Source organism: Zootoca vivipara, chromosome 2 (genome assembly GCF_965207765.1).
Source record: "Zootoca vivipara chromosome 2, rZooViv2.hap1.1, whole genome shotgun sequence".
NCBI lineage: Eukaryota > Metazoa > Chordata > Lepidosauria > Squamata > Lacertidae > Zootoca > Zootoca vivipara.
The window spans coordinates 117,925,861-117,949,405 of record NC_142584.1 but is presented as its reverse complement, the minus strand read 5'-3'; the positions used below and the strand labels follow the sequence as shown (position 1 = coordinate 117,949,405).

Genomic DNA, 23,545 nt, shown 5'->3' with positions numbered 1-23,545 from the left:
GAGGTTTTTTTGTACCCACCCCTTCAAATCTGTCCTCTTCATTTTTTCTTTATTTACTTCCATTTAAAACTAATTTTGCTTTACTGGCTTCTTCCCTGCTGTTTCTTTGTGCCCCCCCCTGTCTTTTGCCATCCCTTATTCTCCTCCCAGGGCCCCAAACTTCTTTCTTCCGCCACCACAAGGAAAAGTGTTTGCTGTTTGGTCCAGAAAGGAAGACTGTTAAAGGGGGGAGGGGAGCTGGTAGGGAAACTGCCCCACTGAGCCCCCCGCCCCGCCCCGCCCCACCCCACTGCCCCCACCCCTCACGTGTCCTCAGCAGAGTCTCCTTCCCATAGTCCAGGTATCTCTGCAGCCACTCAATGCAAGTCTCCTCCAGGTAGGCTTTCATGTATTGGTTCCAGGCCGAGTGAGCATCCCACTTCCTCTTGGTCACTTGGGCCCCCATATCGGCTGCCGTCCAGGTGAGGGTCTCCTTGTCGAAGGCGAGGAAGTCCCTCCCATCATAGCTGTACTGTTCATGCCCTCCTTTTCGCCCGTCTGAACTCAGCTCACAGCCATACATCCGCTGATAGCTGTGGATCCCTGGAAGTATCAAAAGAGGCCCAGGAGGTCAAGCGGGGTCAGAGCAGCCCCTCCCCCTCAGCAAAAGAGCCCAGGAAAAAGGATTTATTGGCCTGAGACTCAGGAAAGAGGCAGCAGTCAGTTGAGAAAAATCAACCAGCATTTTATATTTTGAAGGCTCATCCACATAACACCTTCACTGAGACTTTTTAAAATCCTACTAGTGTTGTTAATTGATTGCAATAATCCTTTAAATCTATATATATAAAAATGTAAAAATCGTGAAATCTGGGGTTCCACTTTTCTCCGTAACCGCTTGACCGATCGTCCTGAAATTTGGACACAGCGATCCAGGCCACTCCTAGAGCGTTGTTGGGGCCAAAAATCCCTCAAATCACACACCTGCGCAGGTACAGAAATGCTTTCCCACCAACTCAAACAGCGCCCTCAAGTGGCGTAGTACCCTCCACCCCCTCCCTTCCTGAGAAATCTAAGCCACACCCACAAACCGAATGACATCATCATCAACCAAGCAACTGAAACACACCAAGCCAGCCATTTTATCTAGGCCTTTGTTTTAGCCCCCTGACAGGCTGCTAGGCCTCCACTAGGCCCGGGGAGGGGGATAACCCACAGCAACACACTTGGGGTTTTACTTTACCATTTAGCACCACTACCCCCCCAAAAAAAACCCCCCACCAAAGAACCAACATTGCCAAGTGGAGGTCGGGGCCTGCCTGCGGGGGGGGGGGGGTTGCCACAGACCGCAGCACGACCTTTGATTTATGTAGGCCCCTACACTGCAAGGGGTTTTTACTTTACAATTTAGCACCACTACCCCCCAAAAATCCACAAGACAAAAATAAATATGACTTATTTTATGGGTATGTCTTATTTTAGGAGAAACAACTGATTGTAAACCTCTGTGTCTTTTTTTAAAAAACAACAACAACCATTCACTTTCTCTCCCCAGTTTAAGTCCTCAGATATTTGCAGTGCACACCCCCCACCCCATTTACAATTCCCTACCTTCCCCTTGCCACTTCCTGGGTGAACGCGCCTTCTGTTGCCAGGCCCTTGCAGGGCCAGACAGAGGCCCGGGCCAGGTAGATAAGATAATGTGTCCCTGTTTTAAACCCCTTAGTTACTTTTTCCATTTTACTGATTGAGAATATGCTGACTGAGGCCCCCTTTAGATTTGGAGGCCCACACCAAGTGCCCCATATGACCCTCTTCCTTCTGTCTGGGCCTGTCTGTTGCTACAGGGCTGTGGGGCTTCGCTATTTGACCCCCCCTCCCCGGGTTGGGATTCTTTAAGTAGTTCTCTGGGTCCCAGGGCACATCATCACCCCCGATCCTTAATCTAAACATATAGAAATGTTCACAATGCGTGTGCAGGGGCCAATGTATGGAGATACAGGGGGGTGGGGACAACAGAGGGCTCAGACAAAAGTAAATACTGGGAAATGGAACCCAGAAACTGAAAACTCCTTCTCCAATGATGGGGGTCAATGTAGGAAGATAGATACCGGGGGTAGGGGCCAACACTCCCCAGGAACAACAGAGGGTTCAGACAAAAGTGCATGCTGGGAAATAGAACCCAGAACCTAACAGTTCCTTTTCGAGGGTGGGGGCCAAGGTATGGAGATACAGGGGGGAGGGGCCAACACTCCCCAGGGACAACAGAGGGAAGGGTATCCTACCGAAACACAGGGATGAGCCGGGGTGGAGGGAGGAGGGGCAGGATACGTCATGGATCGGGACAGGGTGGGTGGGGATCACAGGAAAGAACCACAGCAACGCGTGGCCGGGTCAGCTAGTATTGCATAAATTTACTCCACCCTTCAATTTTCATAATTTTAAATACCCCAAAACTAAAAACAAGTCTGAACTCTCGGGGGGGAACAAACCTATAATAACCAATATGAACAAGTTTTTTTCATTAATTTTTTCTATCACAGCTATGGATTCTAGGAAAGTTGTACTCAGTAGCCATTTCCCCCCTACGATGTTCAAAAAACGTTAATTTTTCTTACAAGACATAAAAAGCCCATTGTGGCGAATTTGAAACTGTTATGTCATGTTTTTGTTTCACAACCAACCTATCGAAGGGTTACCCCAGACTCCTGGTTAACTGGCAGCAACATTCCATGGGAGGCGTGGCCTGCATGGGGTTTAAATGAAAAGGGGAACAGTTATGTCAGTTGGCGGTTGAGGGTTTTTCTGTGTGGGAGCTTGGGTGGTTGTGGAGAAGGTAGAATTTAGAGTAGATGAAGTAGTGGATAGGTATTCTGTTATTTGATTACCAAGAACGTTATCTGTGAAATTAAGTTTGTACCGATGTTACCAGAAAGCAACCATTAAGATTCAAGCCAATAAATATCCATCTTTAAAGTGTCACATTAGTAATCGTCTATTTTATTTTCCAGCTAAGGTACCCAGGAACCCAGGTGGTGGGGAACTCTTTTAAACTGTCAAAACTGCCTTTTAGAGGAGAAAGGTTAGTTTGTGGCTGAGAGTGCGCCAAGAAAGGGGGGGGCTAAAGGAGGAGACAAGTTCTGAGTGATAATAAAGTTACCTCAGGAAGGAGGCTAGCTTTACAGTAAGGGAGGTTCTAGTGAAGGGAAACCCTTATCTGAGCGCACATAGGAACAGTCTTATTTATAGCCCCAAGTCTATATAGGTACCTGGTCACGTTTAGGCTGGAAGATGACTCTCTTTTATTTTTGAAAACCCACAAGTGCTAGAGGGTTTAAAGAAAGGCTAGAGGGATAAGGGGGAGGTTTTATTTACCTCAGAAATCCCTGCTAGTGCTTTTAATAATTGAGAGGTCAGAGTTATAAGACGGAAGGTGAGAGGGACTTTCGTCGCATTTTGGTGGCAGCGCCGGGATCCGAGTTCAATACCCACACGCCTATTTATTTGTGAAACAGATGATTTAAAGTTTTTTTTTGACAGAAAGATGGCACATTTGAGGAAGGCTAGGGAAGCTAAAGGGGATGAGAGAACTGAGGAGAGTGAGCCAAGAGAGGACCCTAATGCAGAACTAGAGTTATGGAAAATTAAATTACAACTGGCCCAAGTAGAGAAAGAGAAAGAGAAAGAGAAAGAGAGAATAGCTTCTGAGGAGAGAGTGCTATTAGCCAAAGTGGAAGCTGAGAGAGAAAGGGCTGCTGCTGAAGAGAGAATGCAGTCTGAAAAATTAAAAGTACAATTAGAGCAGGAGAGAATGGCTATGGAGAAGGAAGTGCAGGCGGCAAGATTAAGGCTGGAGGAACTACGGCTAAGGGCAGGATTACCTCGGAACCCCGTTACTAATGATAGTACCTCCATTAGTTGGAAGGGATTCCCAGAATTTGTAAAAGGGAATGACTTAGCCAAGCCACAACAAGAGGTTAGTGTCATTACCCGAGCGCAAGCTCAGGCAATAGAGAGTCACCCACCAGCCACTATTGAGAGGCCTGAAGTTGCTGAGGAAAGCACCTCACAGGACAACATGCCTATAGCTCAAGAACACAGTAATCAGTTCTTGGAGGAGCATAAAGGGGATATAACATCAGCAGAACGTGGGGGGAAAGCCCAATTGCCTGACACACAGAGGAATATAGAGGATCCCTGTGTATTCAAGATTATTGAGGAGGGTTGTTCCCAAAGTGGAATGGGTTTTTCTAAGAAGATTAAAACAAACTTAGTGAATGCTTTAATGCAAACAGCTATGGAGAAGGTGTTGTCAATAAGTGGATGTAGTTATTCAGAGACTACAGAGAACTTGTCGCAAGCTGAAAAGCTTATTAAAAAGACAAAGGAAGCACCTAGCTCATTTGGGATAACTTATCCTTCCCACCAACATTACAGCTTGGATGAGTATCGGCAACCATTTGGGTTGAGATGTGACATAATTCTTCAAGAAGGCGAGGTTGGCAGTACTTCTGAACTGTTGGTTGGACAGCAACCTTTTGCTCTTTTAAGCTCCTGGGTTCCTGAAAGTAAGGAAGAAGGACATATAGACCGTCCTGTGGTTGGGACACTTCTGAAAGAGCTACAGAGCACTTTACAGGAGCTTGAAAAGCAAGCTGCTTACAATGTACAAAGTACACAGCAATGCTTGAAATGGTGTAAAGAATTCCAAGACAGCTATGGGAAGTTCCTGTATTACAGAAGAGCAGTTCGAAGCTACACCTGTGCTCTGCATTCGTTGTCTCGTTGCACTGCTGAGGCTGAGTATGTTCCAGCTAGGGGTCGGAAACAACGAGAGGCCCACAGGAAGATGATTGCCCGAAAGCGAAAGCGGCTTGAGATTTACTTGCGCTGGACTGTTGCACATAGAGGCATGTTCCAGTACCAGAGTACAAACTGCAACAGTTAAGTGAACATGGCAGTGCAAGCGGATGTTTTTCGAGGGGAACAGGATTGTCCCACAAGCATCCAAAGACTGTGTCCAGTGTAAATACAAAAAATGGAGAAGGAGAGGAACTTTTTGTAAAATCTCCTATGAAGGAATCAGTACCATCTGAAACTGTCTGCAGAGTCGTCAGTGCGAGGCAGGAGAACTACTCATCGCATGGCCAGTGCAGCGCAATGAAGGAAAAGCGACGCGGCAGGAGGAGGAAAAAGGAGCGTAGTGAAGTACAGCAAGGTATTTCCAATGCAGAGTCAGCAAAAGTAAAACAACAAAGTTCAACTCGAGACTTTTCTCTACTTCACTGGATGGAACTTATTCATTCAATTGTTACTGACATTTGGGAAAAGGATTTCTTTTTCTTAGACGTCATAGGAAGAAATGTTGATAACCGATTCCTCCTTTGTTGGATGAGCCGAGTGATAATAAGATCGCACCACATTATTTGGGGACATCGACGAGAGGGTGAATTTGGACAGTTGAAAAAGTACCCCCAGTCCAATTAATAAAATGGAAAAAAAAATGTGTGATTTTGATAATGGTGGCAAACATGATCCTTTTACTGCAGCTAACTTAACGGTATGTTCTGATCTTATTTATCTCATTGATTTTTGCTGTGGCTGTAGGCAGCAGGTTAGTATAAAGGTAGAATGGGAGGAGGAGTACATAAATGTCAAAGGTGTGAAATAGTGTGATAGGATATGGGGTCACCTGACTGGTTTTACTTATATAAATATGGGAAATGTCTTTAAAAGCAAGGTATTCAAGTTCTGTTAGAATATTGAAAGTGATTTAAGAAGTGTATTTTTAATGCTGTTTTATTTGAGGCTCAGAAAAGTTTAGCATAAAATTTTGGGAAATACCTAATTTATCTGTAAGGAGGAGTTTAATCTCACATTATACTAAATATATATATAAGTGGATATCAATATGGTAGTGTGTTTGTGCCTTGTGCATAATTAAAGGGTATAGGGAACATGGTAATGTTCATAGCAGTTGTTGGTATTGACTATTTATTGACAATATGTATTGTCCTATGGATTATTGACAATATGTGTATGTTTATTTATTGACAATATGTATATGTCCTATGTATTATTGACAATATGTATTGTTGTAATTTTTCAGTGTTATGTAAAACATATTAGAGGGGTGTGTATAAGAAGGAACCCTGATACATTGTACCGGCACTACTGAACAGGAGTAAGTAAGTGCCTATGCAATTTCTCGGAGGTAGGGAGATATGTGGCGAATTTGAAACTGTTATGTCATGTTTTTGTTTCACAACCAACCTATCGAAGGGTTAACCCAGACTCCTGGTTAACTGGCAGCAACATTCCATGGGAGGCGTGGCCTGCATGGGGTTTAAATGAAAAGGGGAACAGTTATGTCAGTTGGCGGTTGAGGGTTTTTCTGTGTGGGAGCTTGGGTGGTTGTGGAGAAGGTAGAATTTAGAGTAGATGAAGTAGTGGATAGGTATTCTGTTATTTGATTACCAAGAACGTTATCTGTGAAATTAAGTTTGTACCGATGTTACCAGAAAGCAACCATTAAGATTCAAGCCAATAAATATCCATCTTTAAAGTGTCACATTAGTAATCGTCTATTTTATTTTCCAGCTAAGGTACCCAGGAACCCAGGTGGTGGGGAACTCTTTTAAACTGTCAAAACTGCCTTTTAGAGGAGAAAGGTTAGTTTGTGGCTGAGAGTGCACCAAGAAAGGGGGGGGCTAAAGGAGGAGACAAGTTCTGAGTGATAATAAAGTTACCTCAGGAAGGAGGCTAGCTTTACAGTAAGGGAGGTTCTAGTGAAGGGAAACCCTTATCTGAGCGCACATAGGAACAGTCTTATTTATAGCCCCAAGTCTATATAGGTACCTGGTCACGTTTAGGCTGGAAGATGACTCTCTTTTATTTTTGAAAACCCACAAGTGCTAGAGGGTTTAAAGAAAGGCTAGAGGGATAAGGGGGAGGTTTTATTTACCTCAGAAATCCCTGCTAGTGCTTTTAATAATTGAGAGGTCAGAGTTATAAGACGGAAGGTGAGAGGGACTTTCGTCGCACCCATAAATTTCATTTTTTGTTGAGAAAGAACATGTCTTTGCAATAATTTTCACCATCAAAAACTTTTGATTCCATCCTGCCCACACGCTGAAAATTTAGGTTTTCTAAACCTAGTTTTTCCACCAAAATAACTACATTTATAATTTTTTATGCATTCGTAAAATCTTTTGAGTGCGGGTGTTTTTTTTTCCTGAAACCCTCATCACGTTATTGAGCTCTGTAGAACATTTCAAGGAGATATGATTATTGGTTATCAGGGGCGTACCCAGGATCAAAACTAGGGGGGGGGGAAGCCATGGTCATTCAGGGGCGGGGCCAAGGCATGGGAGGGGAGGGGCCACAAGTGGGAATGTGGGCGGGGCTACAGGGCCAGCGGGCCCGATGACTCTGCGGCGGCAGCTGCAGCCTCTAAATGAACCCCCTAAACTCTCTCACACGAAATCCCCCTGCTCTGAAGCAGGCCCGTCTCTAGGCCCGGGTCCGGTGGCACGGAGCGCCAGGGCGCCAGGCCACCAGGGGTGCCACTGTGCCCGCTGAGAGGCACGGCGGAGGCCGCCCCAGGCACGCCTCGCAGCTGTTCAGCGGCTTCAGGCTGCTTTCCAGAGAGGCGCGGGACTGGGGCCGTCTCCGCCGCGTGCAGGGGCGTCACAACAGGGGGCGGGCAGCACCCCCTGGCCCAGGGCCGGCCCTACGCCCAGGCTGGATTGCGCAGGGCTTCGGCCCTCCAGGCGGCAGCCGCGCAGTGAGCTGCGCCCGCCGCGCCGGGAAACGGGGCGCGTGGAGGCACCAGAGGGATCCGTCACACCACGGCGCCAGGTATGCTTAAGACGGCCCTGCTCTGAAAACACCGCTGCCATCCATTTACGGCTAGCCACCCCCCTGAAAAAACCCTTTGGGCCCCGCTTTCCCTCCTCCAGGTCCCCCCGAAGCCTTGCCAGTTCCCACCCTATATATCTGGGATGGGGAAGGAGCTCAGAGGTCTGCTAGTCCTGGGGGGCCACCCCCTGTGGCCTGGGAGGATACTGGGGACCCCCCCCGCCAAGCTGAGACCCTCAAAGAAGAAGCTGCCACCGCCGCCTCCCCATCGCAAGGGGGCAAAAGATGGGAAAGGTGGGGTGGCGCGGCGCAGGCGAGCCCCCCCCAGCTGCGATCCTACGGCGGCGGCAGCGGCTCGCCCGCCCTCAACGCCCCTCTCTCGGCAGGGGTGCCACGGGAGAGCGGCGGGGGGGGGCGCATTGCAAAGAAGGAAACAGCAGCCAATGCCCGGAGAGGGCAATGCACGCAGGGGGAGCGGAGAGCTGTGCCGCCCCCCCAAGGCAGCTCCTTTCCTATTGCCGGCAGTGGGGGGCAGCGAGGAAGGGTCACTGCCGCTGGGCTACTCCTGCCACCGGCAATCCGGTGCAAATGCCCCCATGCAGCTTCCTTGCAGCAGCCACGACCACCGCCTTCGGGCACTGCCCCCCAAGGCTGAACTGGCTCCTGTCGGTGCACTTCCTCTCCCAGCCCAGGAGGAGTCTCAGTAGCAACTCCTAACTCAGGGGGGGTAGGGGGTGCGGAGGGGGGAAGGGGGCGATTCCCAGCCCGCGGCGCCGACGATCGCAGTGCAGCCTACTGGGAGGCAGAGCGCAGCAGCAGCTGCAACCAATGCAGGGAGCTGCGTCTCCTTCGCTTGCCAGCCCAGCAGAACTCTTAGGTAGGAGAGGTTGCCACCCGGCAGGGCTTTCCATTGGGAGGCGCGAAGGCTTTAGTGGGCGGGGATTGGTGCAAATGTAGGCAGGGCGGGCTGAGAGGAGGAGCCGCGGCCGAGGAGCCGCGGCACCAGCAGCGTTTCCTCCCCCCCTCCCCTCCCGTGTCAACAAGCGGCGCGCCTGCGCAGGGTATTTGCTTCCCAAGTCGGGCCCACGGTTTGGCCTTCTGGGGGGGGCAGCTGCACCCCCCTGCCCCATGCTGGGTACACCCATGTTGGTTATGAAGAAAAAAATAAAATGTACACAAGGCCGAGGATCTCAAGAGGGACAGAAACGCAGATTTCACAAAACTTTGAAGTGATATAAAATGAAAACTGTTTGAGATGGAGGAAAAAATTTAAGGGGGTTTCTTTCAACCATAAGGGAAGGGTATACACCAAGTTTCATCAAAATCCGAGACAGTGGGTGACATGACCGCGGCTTCCGGTTGACCACGCCATCTTGCTCAGACGGGGGTCCGCACAGCGGAGCGGACCTCGGCGCTTCAGAGGTGGAGGGAATCGTTCCAGCGAAACGAAACCTCCTTAAAAGCCCCAAATCGAGCTTTTTGGGGACAGATTTTGCCTGGCGGCGCCAAAAGCAGGCTCTCTCCTCCCCGGATCGGCTTTGTTTAAGCCCCCGAGAGCGAGGAGGTGAACCGCGGCGGACAGGCTGACATTGCTGCTCTGAGAGTGCGAAGCTGCGAGTCTGGGAAGTGGAGGTGGCCAATTCTTCAAAGAACACTCAGCAAATGAATAGACTGTGAGTAATTTGGATTCTTTGGAATGTAAATTAAGGCAACAATTTGGACCTGGGAGAGAGGGGAAAAGAGGAAGCCACCCCCCCCCCACGGTAACATAAGAGACAGTAAACAGAAACCCGAAGCCGTAAACAGAAGATTTTAACTTAAAAGGATTCCTCAAAGGCATCAAAGAGAATCTCCCCTAAATGCAGGGTAAAAGGGGAGAGAGACTGTTGTGATTGCCCTGCAGAATGAAGTTAAGACTAAGAAAGACCTTTCTTTTTCTCGGGAGCCGGCAGCCCAGAAAACCCAGTGAGCTGACCAGGATTTATAGTTAAATTTTATTTCTATCTTTATCTCTGGACTTTTTGGAAATTCTTTTTTGGTTTATATGCTTTTGAAATGTGAGTTCGAACTTTATTTTTAAGAATGCAGCCAGCTTGTTAAAATGGAGTCGAGAAAATAGACTGCGATCATATTCCACCCCATGTGACAAGTTTTGACCTTGACAGGACTGAACTATGTCAACAAAAAGGTACCCGCCTGAGTTTCAGCGGACTGTTTTGACCTTAATGTGGGAAGCAAGAATAGAACTATGTCAAGAGGAGACACAACGGCTAGTGTTACAGCAACAATTCCAGATTGTGATGACAGAATATGATTTCCTAGAAGATGAAGCTTTTGAAACTGAGGAGGATGAATGTGGGAATGACAATGATGAGGACTGTGATGATTTAACACAGGATGAAGCCCATCACGAAAAAAATGATGATTTTACTCTACAAAAAGTTGGATGGAGTGCCTCCCCTTCGAGGGGGGCACGACTGGACTTACTGGAACTCCAGAATGACCACAGGGAAGAAGGAAAAATTAAGCAGAGAAGAGAAGAAGCTCAGGGGTCTGATATGGAGGCCTGGATGGCAAAAGACTGCAAACAGGGGGTGGGGTGAAGGGAAAGTGAAGTGGTGATTGTAAGGATGGGTTAATAGGACTATAACTGGACTGCTGACTATGGAACTTGCTGGATTGGTGGGGTGGAGCCGGTACTCGGGGGGTGTAAGGTTAGTTTGGGAATAGTTATAGGTTTAAAAAGTGAATTGATTCTGGAAAAAGGTGAAAATATGGAGGCCTATAGAGGGGTAAAAATTAGGCACGGGAAGAAAAAATGGGAGTTTGATTTCTCAGTGATTGGACAATAGGCGAAAATGATAATAGTTTAAAAGTGGTACAAGATATAAAGGTGTATGTTATAAAATATGAACTATGAAACTGTTGAAGATGATAAATAAGGGAGGAAAACCGGGGAAGGGTGGGAGGGTGGGGAAGCCCACAAAATATGGTTTAACAATTATGAATTTAACAATTATGATGAATTTTTATTTTTATTTTGTCTTTTTTCCTTTTTGTCTTTTTTTTTTCTTCTTCTCTTTTTTCTCTTTTTCTCTTTTTGTATTTTCTTTTTTTTTTGGTATGACAATAGATGGTTGGATGGATGAACTCCTGCGTACTGCCCTGGTTCACTGGAGCTCCCTGGTGGCAGGGGGGGGCTTGGGGGGCAGGGGAGGGGGAGGAGGACAGAAACCCAATCATAAAATGGACCACTTCTGACTGATCACCTGCGTGGGATACTTCTGTGGCAGGGGAGGACCCATGGAGGGGGGTGGGAAGAAGGTGGAAAAGGTGTTTATGTATGTACCATCTTTTGTAATTTGTAAAAATCAATAAAAATTATGTTTAAAAAAAAAAAAAAGTGGGTGACATGACCGCATTGAACTGATGTGCAATGACCCTAACATCTTTTGACTCATTTCAGAAAGAAGTTTAAAAAACAAAAATGTGTGCCAAGAGGCTTTGGCCAGAGGTCTCCCAGCTTCTCCTGAGTTTAAGTGATTCCAAGGCTGGATGGGGCAGGGGGTGGGCGAGGAGTGTGGCAGAAATCGCCATAACTGGACCAAGGGGGTGAAAGACCTTTCTAAAGGGTCCTGTTACACATCCCTAAGACTGCGAGACAATAAAGTAAGTACAGATGGATAATAAATGCTGGAGATGTGGGATCTTATGCAGGTTTACTCAGAAGCAAGTCCCATGGAGTTCAGTGGGGCTCCTTCCCTCCCAGGCCATAAGTTTTCCAACTAAAATCTGAGAGAGTGAAACTCTCAAAATAACACAACCCAAAGTTTATCAGATTATTTCTGATATTAATGGGCTCTGATCCAGTTCTGGCCTAATGCTCCTTTTGGACACAGGACAGTCAAACATGGCAGCACCAGGCTAATAATTGCCAGTGTAGATCTTCTGGGGATTCCCTGTCTCAGGCTGCAGGAAGACCTTGGGGGCTCTTGTCTCCCCCTCCACTTCAGATGCCCACCATGCCTCTGCTTTTAACCATGTATTTGCCACTCTGATCCCCAAAACCCAGTTCATTTGTATTCCTTAAAAAGGCTTCTCTTTCAACACTGTGCAAGGCAGTGGGAGGGCCTTGGGGATGGTCAGAAGGGTCAGCCAATCAGAACCCCTCTCTGAGCAACTGGCTTCTCCTTAAGCAGGACCAGGACTCAAGGCTTGCTTGTCTCAGCCTCAGGATTCCCACCCTTCTCTTTCCCTCCCAGAGGAAAATGAACTGGACAGATTTCCACCTCAGAAGGCCTAAGCTGAGCCTAGCATAGAAGGAAGGGCAGGCAATGGAGACATTTCCTTGATAGGATGTGCAGGTCCAGAGAGTGTCATTCTGGAGGGACTCCCCCCCCCCCAAAGTCTCATTCTCTGTCCCCTCCACCCCACACCATCCCAGCCCCCATTGAGACCTTGAATGGGATCTTCCCTCTGCCCTCCTCCATTCCTGCAGTTATGAACTGATCAGAAGGGAAGGGGAAGAAGCTTCTGCCCTGGGTGGAGACCCCCACCCTCCATTTCCTTGTCTCCCTGAAGCCCCCTCCCTGCAATTCTGGCCCCTGGAGGGAATGATATTTGGGGGGGGGAGCATGACTCTGTGCCTCTCCTGCCTTCCACTTGCCTCCACTCTGGTTGTAGCGATTCCACAGAGTCTGCAGATTCCTCCTGAACACCAGCTCATTGCCCTGAGATCTCTGAGTGTTCCTGTGCCAGTACTGAGGATCCTCCTTTTCCACCTTCCTTATCCAGGGAACGCGAGGCAGCATCTTCTTGGTGTCACTGTCGTACTGAACGAATTGTTGGCCATCCACGTACCCCACAGCAATGAACTGGGGCAGCCCCTGGCCAGGCTCAGATACGGCAGTGAAGAAGTAGCGCAGGGAGTGAGAAGTGGAGCCTGAAAAGAAGAGAGAAGGGGAAGAGAGTTAGGGGTGCTGCAGAAGAAGGAAGCACCCTAATCCTGCTGTATTACAGACAGCATCCCTAACTTAGGAGATACAAAGTTCAGCAGGGATTGGGGGAGTTTGTAGACCTGCCCTTAAACACAGAGGAGGCAGAGCAGAGGGAGCCCAAGAACCATAGAGTCGGAAGGGGGAAAGATAGAATATACAGTGAATACAAGTAACAACAACAGCATAGGGCAGTGGCCAAGAAAAAGCTCTGCCAGGCAGCACTAAATCTCTGCATGTCTCTGCTGAGGCTCCATGTGAGGGAGAGAGAGGCAAGCCCCTCCCCTTTTGCCAAGGGGGCAGGAATTGCCCTTCACTTGCAAGCGCTAAGATGATGGGAGCTCCCACAACATGGTCTGAAGGGTCAGGATGCAGACACCAAACTGAAGCTAAGCAGGCTCTCAGGCCTGGTAAGGGGATGGAGGGGAGACCAGGCAAATCAACATCCATAGATGGGAGAACAGGAAGCTGCCTCTCTGACTGGCAGTGGCTCCCCAGGGACTCAGGATGGGGCCTCTTTCTCAGGGATTGAAACAGGGGCCTTTTGTGGGTAAGGCAAGTGCATAATATGAAATATTATTTCACAGACTTAATGTAACACCCCAAAGAAGAGCTTTTGGGATCAGACCATTCATCTGGGGGGCCTGGACTAGGCTGGCCCCTGGCCTAAAGCAGGCTCTCCTTCTCTTCTGGGGATGGCTCATATATGCAGAAACGGGCCCAGTTATGCCACTCCCTTGGAGCCACCCCACAATCTGACCTTCTGGAGCCATGCACTGAACAGGTCTGACCTGGGTCTTGCTTCCTGGGCTCTGGGAGGCTTTGGCAAGACCTCATGGGAACTCAGGACAGCCCCACAAGATCTCATGAGAACCTACCAGAGTCCCTTTCGGTGCTGGGAAAACCTTGCACAAAAGGAGCAAGGTTCCCAGGGACAGGTATAAAGTTAATTGGCCTATAATTTCCAGGGTCCTGCCTGCATCCCATTTTGATAATCAGTGCTTAAATGGTTCAATGTTACAATGTTTGCAATCTTCCAATGTTGTGGTATGAGCTACCACCCACAGAGTGGGTTCCCCACTTGAGAAAGAAGCCCCCACAGTGATAGCAGGGGCAGGAGGACAAATGAAACTTTGGGGTCAGGTCTCAACAGGTGGCCCCACATCCCCTTTCTCACACTTACCCCCTTCATGAGATCGAACACAGGAAGGGGGACAGAGCGTGGCAAACGAAGAACTTATCCCCAAAACGGCTCACTTTCCCACAGGCTGTACCAGCTGGGTTGCACGCTCATCTCGCATAGCTTCAAGGTCATGTGGCCAGCATGACAAAGCCTCTTCTGGCAAAAAAGAGCAAAACACGGGAACACCGTTTACCTTCCCGCTGTAGCGGTTCCTATTTATCTACTTGCATTTTGACATGCTTTCGAACTGCTAGGAACTGGCAGGAGCAGGGACCGAGCAACGGGAGCTCACCCCGTCGCAGGGATTCGAACCGCCGACCTTCTGATCGGCAAGCCCTAGGCTCAGTGGTTTAACCCACAGCACCACCCGCGTCATCAGCTCTGTATCAGCTCTGGCCACCAGGTGGCCTAATGAGTCCCACAGTAACAGCCAACAAAGATTTGGGGAGAGATTGGAGGGGAGGGAGCTGAGCTTAGACTTTCAGCATCATACCCAGAGCTGGCCCGCCCAGGAGGCAACCCCTCTGCTTCTGCTGCCACCAGAACACACCCCCTTTGTGGCGTCTGGTGTTGCCCCAGGTGGCAAAATGGGACATATTATTATTATTTATTGAATTTATCTAGCGCTCTATACCCGGAGGTCTCAGGGCAGTTCACAGAACAAAATCAAAATATATAATCAAAATAAAAACAACAACCCAATAACACCCCCCAAACAACATTATAAAAGGGCACAAGGTGTCAATCAAATCAACCAAAGGCCTTGTTAAAAAGGAACGTTTTTGCCTGGTGCCTTAAGGTGTATAATGAAGGTGACAGGCAAACTTTCCTTAGGAGGGCATTCCACAGATGGGGAGCCACTGCAGATAAGGCCCTGTTCTCACGTTGTCACTCTCTGAACCTCTCAAGGTGGAGGCACGTGAAGAAGGGCCTCAGAAGATGATCTCAGGGTCCGGGTAGGTTCATATGGAAAGAGGCGGTCCATGAGGACCCATCATACCCCTGTGAAAATGGTGTTGAATGCATTTGCACAACTTCACCCTCAAAGAGGAAGAAGCCCGCTTGAGTTCGGCCAGTGATTCATCTCAAAACAATTGGAAACTAAAATAAAAATCATAGACGGGACTCTGAGGGTCCAGCTGCCTGCAATGTTGGCATCTCATACAACCTCTGCTAAAATACCTGGTTGTGGTATCTGGCTAAACAACACAGGCGGTTCTTCTCAGTGGTCGGGAGACAAAAAGCCACAAAATGAAAAAAGCCACAAAATTATATATATATATATATATATATATATATATATATATATATATATGGAGCTATCCCCTATATATATACAAAAAGCCTCTGTATATATATAGGGTTGTCTTTGTCCATAGAGTTTTCTTGGCAGGGATACTGGAGTGGCTTGCCAATTCCTTCTCCAGGTTAAACTGAAGAAAGTAGGAAAAACCACTGGGCCAGTAAGATACAATCTAAATCAAATCCCTTATGAATACACAGTGGAAGTTAGGAACAGGTTTAAGGATTTAGATTTGGTGGACAGAATGCCTGAAGAACTATGGATGGAGGCTCGTAACATTATACAGGAGGCAGCAACGAAAACCATCCCAAGGAAAAGGAAATGCAAGAAAGCAAAATGGCTGTCCAACGAGGCCTTACAAATAGCGGAGGAGAGGAGGCAAGCAAAATGCAAGGGAAATAGGGAAAGATACAGGAAACTGAATGCAGATTTCCAAAAAACAGCAAGGAGAGACAAGAGGGTCTTCTTAAATGAGCAATGCAAAGAAATAGAGGAAAACAATAGAATGGGGAAAACCAGAGATCTGTTCAAGAAAATTGGAGATATGAAAGGAACATTTCGTACAAAGATTACCATAATCAAGGACAAAAGTGGTAAGGACTTAACAGAAGCAGAAGACATCAATAAGAGGTGGCAAGAATACACAGAGGAATTATACCAGAAAGATATGGAGGTCTCGTACACCTCAGGTAGTGTGGTTGCTGACCTTGAGCCAGACATCTTGGAGAGTGAAGTCAAATGGGCCTTAGAAAGCATTGCTGATAACAAGGCCAGTGGAAGTGATGATATTCCAGCTGAACTATTTAAAATTTTAAAAGATGATGCTGTTAAGGTGCTACACCCAATATGCCAGCAAGTTTGGAAAACTCAGCAATGGCCAGAGGTTTGGAGAAGATCAGTCTACATCCCAATTCCAAAGAAGGGCAGTGCCAAAGAATGCTCCAACTACCGCACAATTGCGCTCATTTCACACGCTAGCAAGGTTATGCTTAAAATTCTACAAGGCAGGCTTAGGCAGTATGTGGACCGAGAACTCCCAGAAGTGCAAGCTGGATTTCGAAGGGGCAGAGGAACCAGAGACCAAATAGCAAACATGCGCTGGATTATGGAGAAAGCTAGAGAGTTCCAGAAAAACGTCTACTTCTGCTTCATTGACTATGCAAAAGCCTTTGACTGTGTCGACCACAGCAAACTATGGCAAGTTCTTAAAGAAATGGGAGTGCCTGATCACCTCACCTGTCTCCTGAGAAATCTCTATGTGGGACAAGAAGCTACAGTTAGAACTGGATATGGAACAACTGATTGGTTCAAAATTGGGAAAGGAGTACGACAAGGTTGTATGTTGTCTCCCTGCTTATTTAACTTATATGCAGAATTCATCATGCAAAAGGCTGGACTAGATGAATCCCAAGCCGCAATTAAGATTGCCGGAAGAAATATCAACAACCTCAGATATGCAGATGACACAACCTTGATGGCAGAAAGTGAGGAGGAATTAAAGAACCTTTTAATGAGGGTGAAAGAGGAGAGCGCAAAATATGGTCTGAAGCTCAACATCAAAAAAACCAAGATCATGGCCACTGGTCCCATCACCTCCTGGCAAATAGAAGGGGAAGAAATGGAGGCAGTGAGAGATTTTACTTTCTTGGGCTCCTTGATCACTGCAGATGGTGACAGCAGTCACGAAATTAAAAGACGCCTGCTTCTTGGGAGAAAAGCAATGACAAACCAAGACAGCATCTTAAAAAGCAGAGACATCACCTTGCCAACAAAGGTCCGTATAGTTAAAGCTATGGTTTTCCCGGTAGTGATGTATGGAAGTGAGAGCTGGACCATAAAGAAGGCTGATCGCCGAAGAATTGATGCTTTTGAATTATGGTGCTGGAGGAGACTCTTGAGAGTCCCATGGAGTGCAAGAAGATCAAACCTATCCATTCTTAAGGAAATCAGCCCTGAGTGCTCACTGGAAGGACAGATCGTGAAGCTGAGGCTCCAATACTTTGGCCACCTCATGAGAAGAGAAAAATCTTTGGAAAAGACCTTGATGTTGGGAAAGATGGAGGGCACTAGGAGAAGGGGACGACAGAGGACGAGATGGTTGGACAGTGTTCTCGAAGCTACGAACATGAGTTTGACCAAACTGCGGGAGGCAGTGGAAGACAGGAGTGCCTGGCGTGCTATGGTCCATGGGGTCACGAAGAGTCGGACACGACTAAACGACTAAACAACAACAACATATATAGGGTCTGACACTTCTGTTTCTAGTGTATCTGAAGAAGTGTGCATGCACAGGAAAGCTCATACCAAAATATAAACTTAGTTGTTCTTTAAGGTGCTACTGAAGGAATTTTTTTGTTTAGCCACAAAATGAGTCATACCTGAGTCCCCAAAGTGAGGAGGAACTTGAAGGAACCAGTGGTCTCCACCACCCTTTGCCCTCCCAAAGCCCCCCTGCCCAGGTAAAAGATAGAGTGCTAATGATGCATGCGAAGGCAGAATGCTCATTGCAAGAAATTGGAAGAGTGAAACGGTACCGGGGGGGGGGGTCAAGAAGATAAACGTAGAAATGTTAAATCTTTTTTTAAAATTTCTTTTTCTGTCTTTTTATATATATTTCTTCTTTGAATGAGAAATTTATATGTGTCTTATGTCAGTCTATAGTTTATATATGATTTCTATATTTCATTATGATTTTGTTTATTTTGTGTGCTTTAAGGATTGAGGGTTTTTATGTATGTTTATGATTTTAGTACACATATGATTTAAACGAATTCAAGAGTATTTATTGTCTTTTTGGTTCAGTTATACTTTGAAATTATTATTTTGTTATATATCTGATTATTATTATTATTATTTGTTAGTGGTTTTCTTTAATATTTTTGTACATGTTTATGTATGTTTATGTGGGTGTTAATTTTTTATGTGTATTTTATGTATATTATGTATATTATTAATAAAATAAAGTTTATTTAAAATAAAAAACACCTTCAAGTTTTGTTTGTGTTCTTTGCTTGAGCTACGAGCCAAGCAGTGAAGCGGCCCCTGCCCCGGACAGCATACAAAACAAGCCACAAGTCTGGGAAACAGATGTTTGGAATGGGATCAGGCTCCAATTCCTAAAGAGGGCTGAGTGCCAATTCCCAGAGCACAGTCCTTACCTGCGCAGTCCTGGAGCAGCAGGTGGGCAGCCGCCCACAGGATCAGGGGGGGCCAGCGGAGGAGGACCCCCATGATCTTCCCCCAAACGAAGCTCCTTTTTCCTTCTCTTACTCGAGCGGCGTCCTTCTCCCTCCTTTGCTCTGAGACCCGCTCTCTGCCCCGCCTGCGGAACCATCAGCAGCGGGAGCCGGGATTGGGCGAGGGGCTAATATTCCGCCAATCGGAAATCTGCGCGTAGATGGCGGCATCGGTCGCCGGGCAGACTTCGAGGCGCAAATTTGGGAGCGAGGCTGGCGGGGAGGAAAAGAGAAAGTGATTGAAGCTCCTCGCTGGGAGTGGGAATAATAATAATAATAATAATAATAATAATATTTATGCCCATTTATGCCCTTTTATGCCCCATCCCTCTGGCAGGGTTTCCCCAGCCACTCTGGGCAGGTTTCGATATATCTAAATATATATCTAAATACATAATTAAAACATCAAAAACTCCATATATATTTCCTCCAGATTTATATACTGTACAAGTTTATTCGCCTCTCTCGAGTTGCTTCTCCTCCTTCTCTACTAAATATGAACTACGTCTACAGTACTTCTATTTTTTTTGCGGGTTTTTCTGGCGTTTTTTGTCTCGCAGCGCCCTCTAGCGCCCAAGCCCTGAAGTCGAAACTCTCCTTTCTTTATACTCAGCTGATTTCCCAGAAATGGTACTTTCATAACTGAGTCATAGGCTTTTTAAAAAACAACAACGAAAGAGAGGTACATCTCTTGCCCGGAGAAACCACTTCCAGGCTGCTTCTAGACTGCTTCTCTCCTCGCCCTTTTTTGACAGCTGCTCATCGGACACCTTTTTAGGAATCGATGAGTTTTTAGAAACCTCCGACCCAAGAAATAAATTTCGTGTCCTTTCAATTCAAGTCTTACTTTGTGTGGGAAGTATGTGGGTTTTTTTTTTAATGTTTTAAGTTCGGCTGTTAATAAAATCTCCTTTTATTATTCCCTAATTATCACGGGTTATTATTATTATTGTTGGTTTTCATTACTTTTGAAGGTTTTAAATTCTTGTTTTCAACAGCCTTCCCCCCTGATAATTTCTTTGTTTAATCCTTTTTGCAAACTGCTACGAGGTTTGCTTGTCGGCTTGTCTTTATGATCAAGTGGAATACTCTCCCTCGGGAGGTGGTAAACTCTCCTTGGAGGTTTTTAAACTGAGCTTAGAGGGCCATCTGTCACGGATGCTTTATTTGAAATTCCTGTATTGCAGGAAGTGGGACTAAATGACCCTTTTATGGTTAGGATAGTCCTGTAAATCAACCCTGAACTTGCTGGCAGAATCTAGATGATTAAGTCTATGAGTGCAGGCTTAGAAAACAAAGTGACAATTGGGGTGGGGTGGGGTGGGGTGGAATACAGGCAGATTCTGATGTTTTTCACTTATGTGGGGGGGGGGAGATACCTTTGCAGGTGCTTTATTTTTTTTAAATAATATTTTATTAATTTTTTGCATAATAAAAAGAACATACATAAGCAAACATAACATATTTTCCACCTACTTCTGTCCACCCTCCAAGAGCCCTCTCCTCCCACAAGAGGATCCCCCGAAAGACGGGCAGTCGACAGTGGTTCATTTTATGATTGAATTTCTCCCCACTCCTCCCTCCCACCCCCAGAGCCCCCCCTGCCACCAAGAGGCTCCAGGTTTGCAGGAGAGACGCAAGTGGGTATCCATCCAACCATCTATCCAATCTTAGTACGCACTCAAAAAAGAGGAGCCAAAAAAGAAAAAAGAAAAAAGAAAAAAAATAGGAAGAAAAAAGAAAAAGATTATTATTAGCTAATCATTTTTCATAAACATTGTTTTTATGTGGGCTTCCCCGATCCCCCCTCTATCTGATTTTCATTTTTGAATCATATTTAACAGTTTTCTTATCATATTCCTCATTCTATTTTTAATCTTTCCAATCTTATATTAATCTGCTATCCATATTCTTTAATAATTCTCTTTTATTCCCATTTCTCACCCCCCCTCCTCCCCCGTCCGCCAGAACCCCTCCTGCCACGAGGAATCCCAGAGGACGGAAAGAGGAAGGGAAGTGGATCTTTTTCCAGTTGGATCCCTCCCCCCTCCCCGTCCCCCCCACCCCAGAGGCCCCCCCCCTGCCACCAGGGGCCCCCAGCCTGGGGACGACCGACAAGAGAGGGAAAGCACCCAACCATCCCAAATCGTCTTGCCAAAACCATTTTTCTAATACTCCCAATTACTATTACATCCTAATTCTACCAAACATACAATCTTGTTCCCTCCCTTACCATAATTTTCTTCCAAGGACCTCCTTATATTTTGAATCTCTTTTTTCTTTTACCTTCCCAATCTTTAATTTATCAATTATTCTCAATTTTCCCTCCCCCTCCCCTGATCACGGCTATTCCCTTCCATTCCAACAAGTTCCAAAATCAGCAATCCAGTTTTCAATCCCTTTTTATGCATCCTAATAAACAGTATATATTCCATCCTCCTTCAACCCTCCCCTTTCTTGACATGTTTTACAACCCAAATGTCTCTGTCCTCCCCCCAGTATTCCCATCTTGAATATTTCAAGAACCAGTATATTGAATATTTCATTATTGAATATTCCATTATTGAATATTTCAAGAACCAGTATAGAGAAAGACATAGCTTAGGCCTCGTATAAATCCAGCAGTTGAAATAGATAAGAGTATTTAATACATAACAAATTGGAAGATTAAAAAGATGCGGATTACGCAATTAGTAGAAAAGCAAAGGAACCAGGAAAAGTGTGGAAGGAAAGTCATATGGTATGTGTATACATGCTGTATTTGGTATGAAGTTGTAAATGGGGCAGGGGAAGAGGAGGGAAGGAGGGGGGAGTTAAATACTCTCTCTGTTCCTGTTTTTTAAATAAAATAAATAAATTTGATCCCCTCCCCATGGAGGCCTGTTTTCAGGGTGGGCACCCACTCCGCCACATACCGATGGAGGAGCTGGTGGAGCTGCTCAAATGTTAACATAGGTCCCAGTCTACCACCTTCTAAGATTATACAATAAAATAATACTGATACAGAAATAATAATTCGGGATGCTTTGTAACCCTCAGTGCAGTTCTCCATGTGTTGCCTGGACGTACTATAATCTGCACGTGTACATGTAGAAATGATTTTGCAATGCTCCAAAATCACCTTGTTGTGTTTTCTGTGAAGTCCCATTGTACATAGCATAACTCACACACTAAGGCCAGCTCAATACATTTTGACACCTGAGGAGGCCCCCAAAATGGCATCCCTCTCCCCACCAGGGAAGAAGGTGTAAGGGAAGATTTATATCAAGGGTGGAGGGAGAAAGAGTAGCTCATTTTAAATGGTATGGTTTTAACATTTTGATGTTTGCTGCCCTTAACTCCTTTGGAAGAGTGGGATAAAAATTTAAAATAAATATTTTGGGGGGTCTACTTTTCATCTCAGTGGAAGAACTTCGTCCTCGGATTGCGGACTTTCGGGGCAACCCTACCTTGGTCACCTCCCACCACACCCTGCCCCAGATCAGATATCTACCTATTTCTTTTATTATAATCCCAACCCTCCTTTCTTTCGTCCTGGAACCAAAGACAACATCCAGGTGGTCCCCCATCCAGGCACTGACCAGACTTCAGACCCTCTTGGCCTCATGTAACTTAATCCCACCCCTGCAAAACCACAGATTCTGTCTCCCTCTCGCTTTGGACTCTAGTTGTTCAGTCACTTTGCACCGGGAGACCAATTATTGGCACTTCCCTGCCAGAGTCTGTGAATATTCTCAGGAGATGTTGATCTCTGGAACTCCTGTGGTAAGAAGGAAAGAACCACTAAAGAGGAAGGTGGTGCACCCTTATTTATTTCAGTCAAACTGACATTACAAAATAATAATAATAATAATAATAATAATAATAATAATAATACCCTGCCCATCTGGCTGGGTTTGCATTGATAACAGAGTAAAACTTGAAACATTAAAACCGTCTCTAAACAGGCCTTCAGGAAAAATAATAATAATTACATCCAGGGTCTTCAAAGCAAGGTGCAGCAAATCCGTTGGGTTAGGCAAGGAGAGTCCTGCGGCCCCTGGAGGTTTAAGAGAGTTACTGCATTCTTATTTCTAGGAAAGAGTCTCCTTAAGTGATGCCAGCCTATGAGAAGGGAAGGAAGATTGCAGAAATCATATGGTGGGAACTGCAGAGAGGCGAAGGATGTTCCTCAAGGGCCACAGGTGAAAAAGGCAGAACGTGTGAGATAAAAATTAGGCAAATTGAAGGCAAGAAAACTAGTTCATTCGGAAGAGTTCATGTGGCCTGACTCTCAGTGGGTCCCCCCTCCTAGAAGGCTGTGGGGACCAGGTAACAAGTCTCATGAACTGAAGGCCTGCAGCCAAAAAGAAGGGGCTGCTTATTTCAGATCAAATTGTGGCCATGAAGCTCCTGACTTGCCTCTTCTACTTGCTGGCTTCCTCCTAGGCTGTCAGCAGGATCAGTCCCTCTCATCTCTTGTAGGAAAGTTGCCTCTCTTCAGCTACTCTGTTCCTTCTCTCTTTCAGCTTCAACTCCTGAGCATCCAAGTATCCCTCCTCCCTTCCAACCATCCCTCCCTGCCAGTTTCTTCACTTCCTCACACAGAAGGTGGGTGGAAAACACTCAACCAGAGCAGTTAGGCTGCTTTTATACATTCCATGACATTACATCCGTTTAGCCAAAGGCTGGGCGACCCAAGAAGGAGGTAGGCAGTAAGAACTTAGCCTATTTCATGCATAATACACCTAAAGCAGTTCTCAAATGTTGCCTTTCCTTCAATTTGGATGGAAAGTGAGTGATACAAGATTGGGGAAAGGCTTGTGGTGGGATCCACAGCAACAAGGAACCAAGAGAAGCCATCAATATCGCTGCTCAATCTCCCCATCCCTTTTTAAAGCTTTTAGTTGTGTATATCCGGCACATTTCTGACTAATACAAACACATTTTGGAAAATCAGCTGCAAAGGAAAATTGGCCAAAATCCATCTGAAAAATATGATTATCCTCAA

At 46.2% G+C, this 23,545-nt stretch overlaps 1 protein-coding gene across 1 annotated transcript in view; it reads right to left on the bottom strand.

Moving 5' to 3' along the window:
* LOC118080169 (major histocompatibility complex class I-related protein 1-like) overlaps nt 1-23,545 on the bottom strand; it is a 44,913-nt gene that overhangs the window by 9,561 nt on the left and 11,807 nt on the right. Inside the window, exons 4-5 of the mRNA XM_088664300.1 lie at nt 12,506-12,781; nt 307-582 (exon numbers count right to left, since the gene is read on the bottom strand). Of these exons, the coding sequence (XP_088520426.1) occupies nt 307-582; nt 12,506-12,781 (552 nt within the window). The remainder of the gene's footprint in view (nt 1-306; nt 583-12,505; nt 12,782-23,545) is intronic.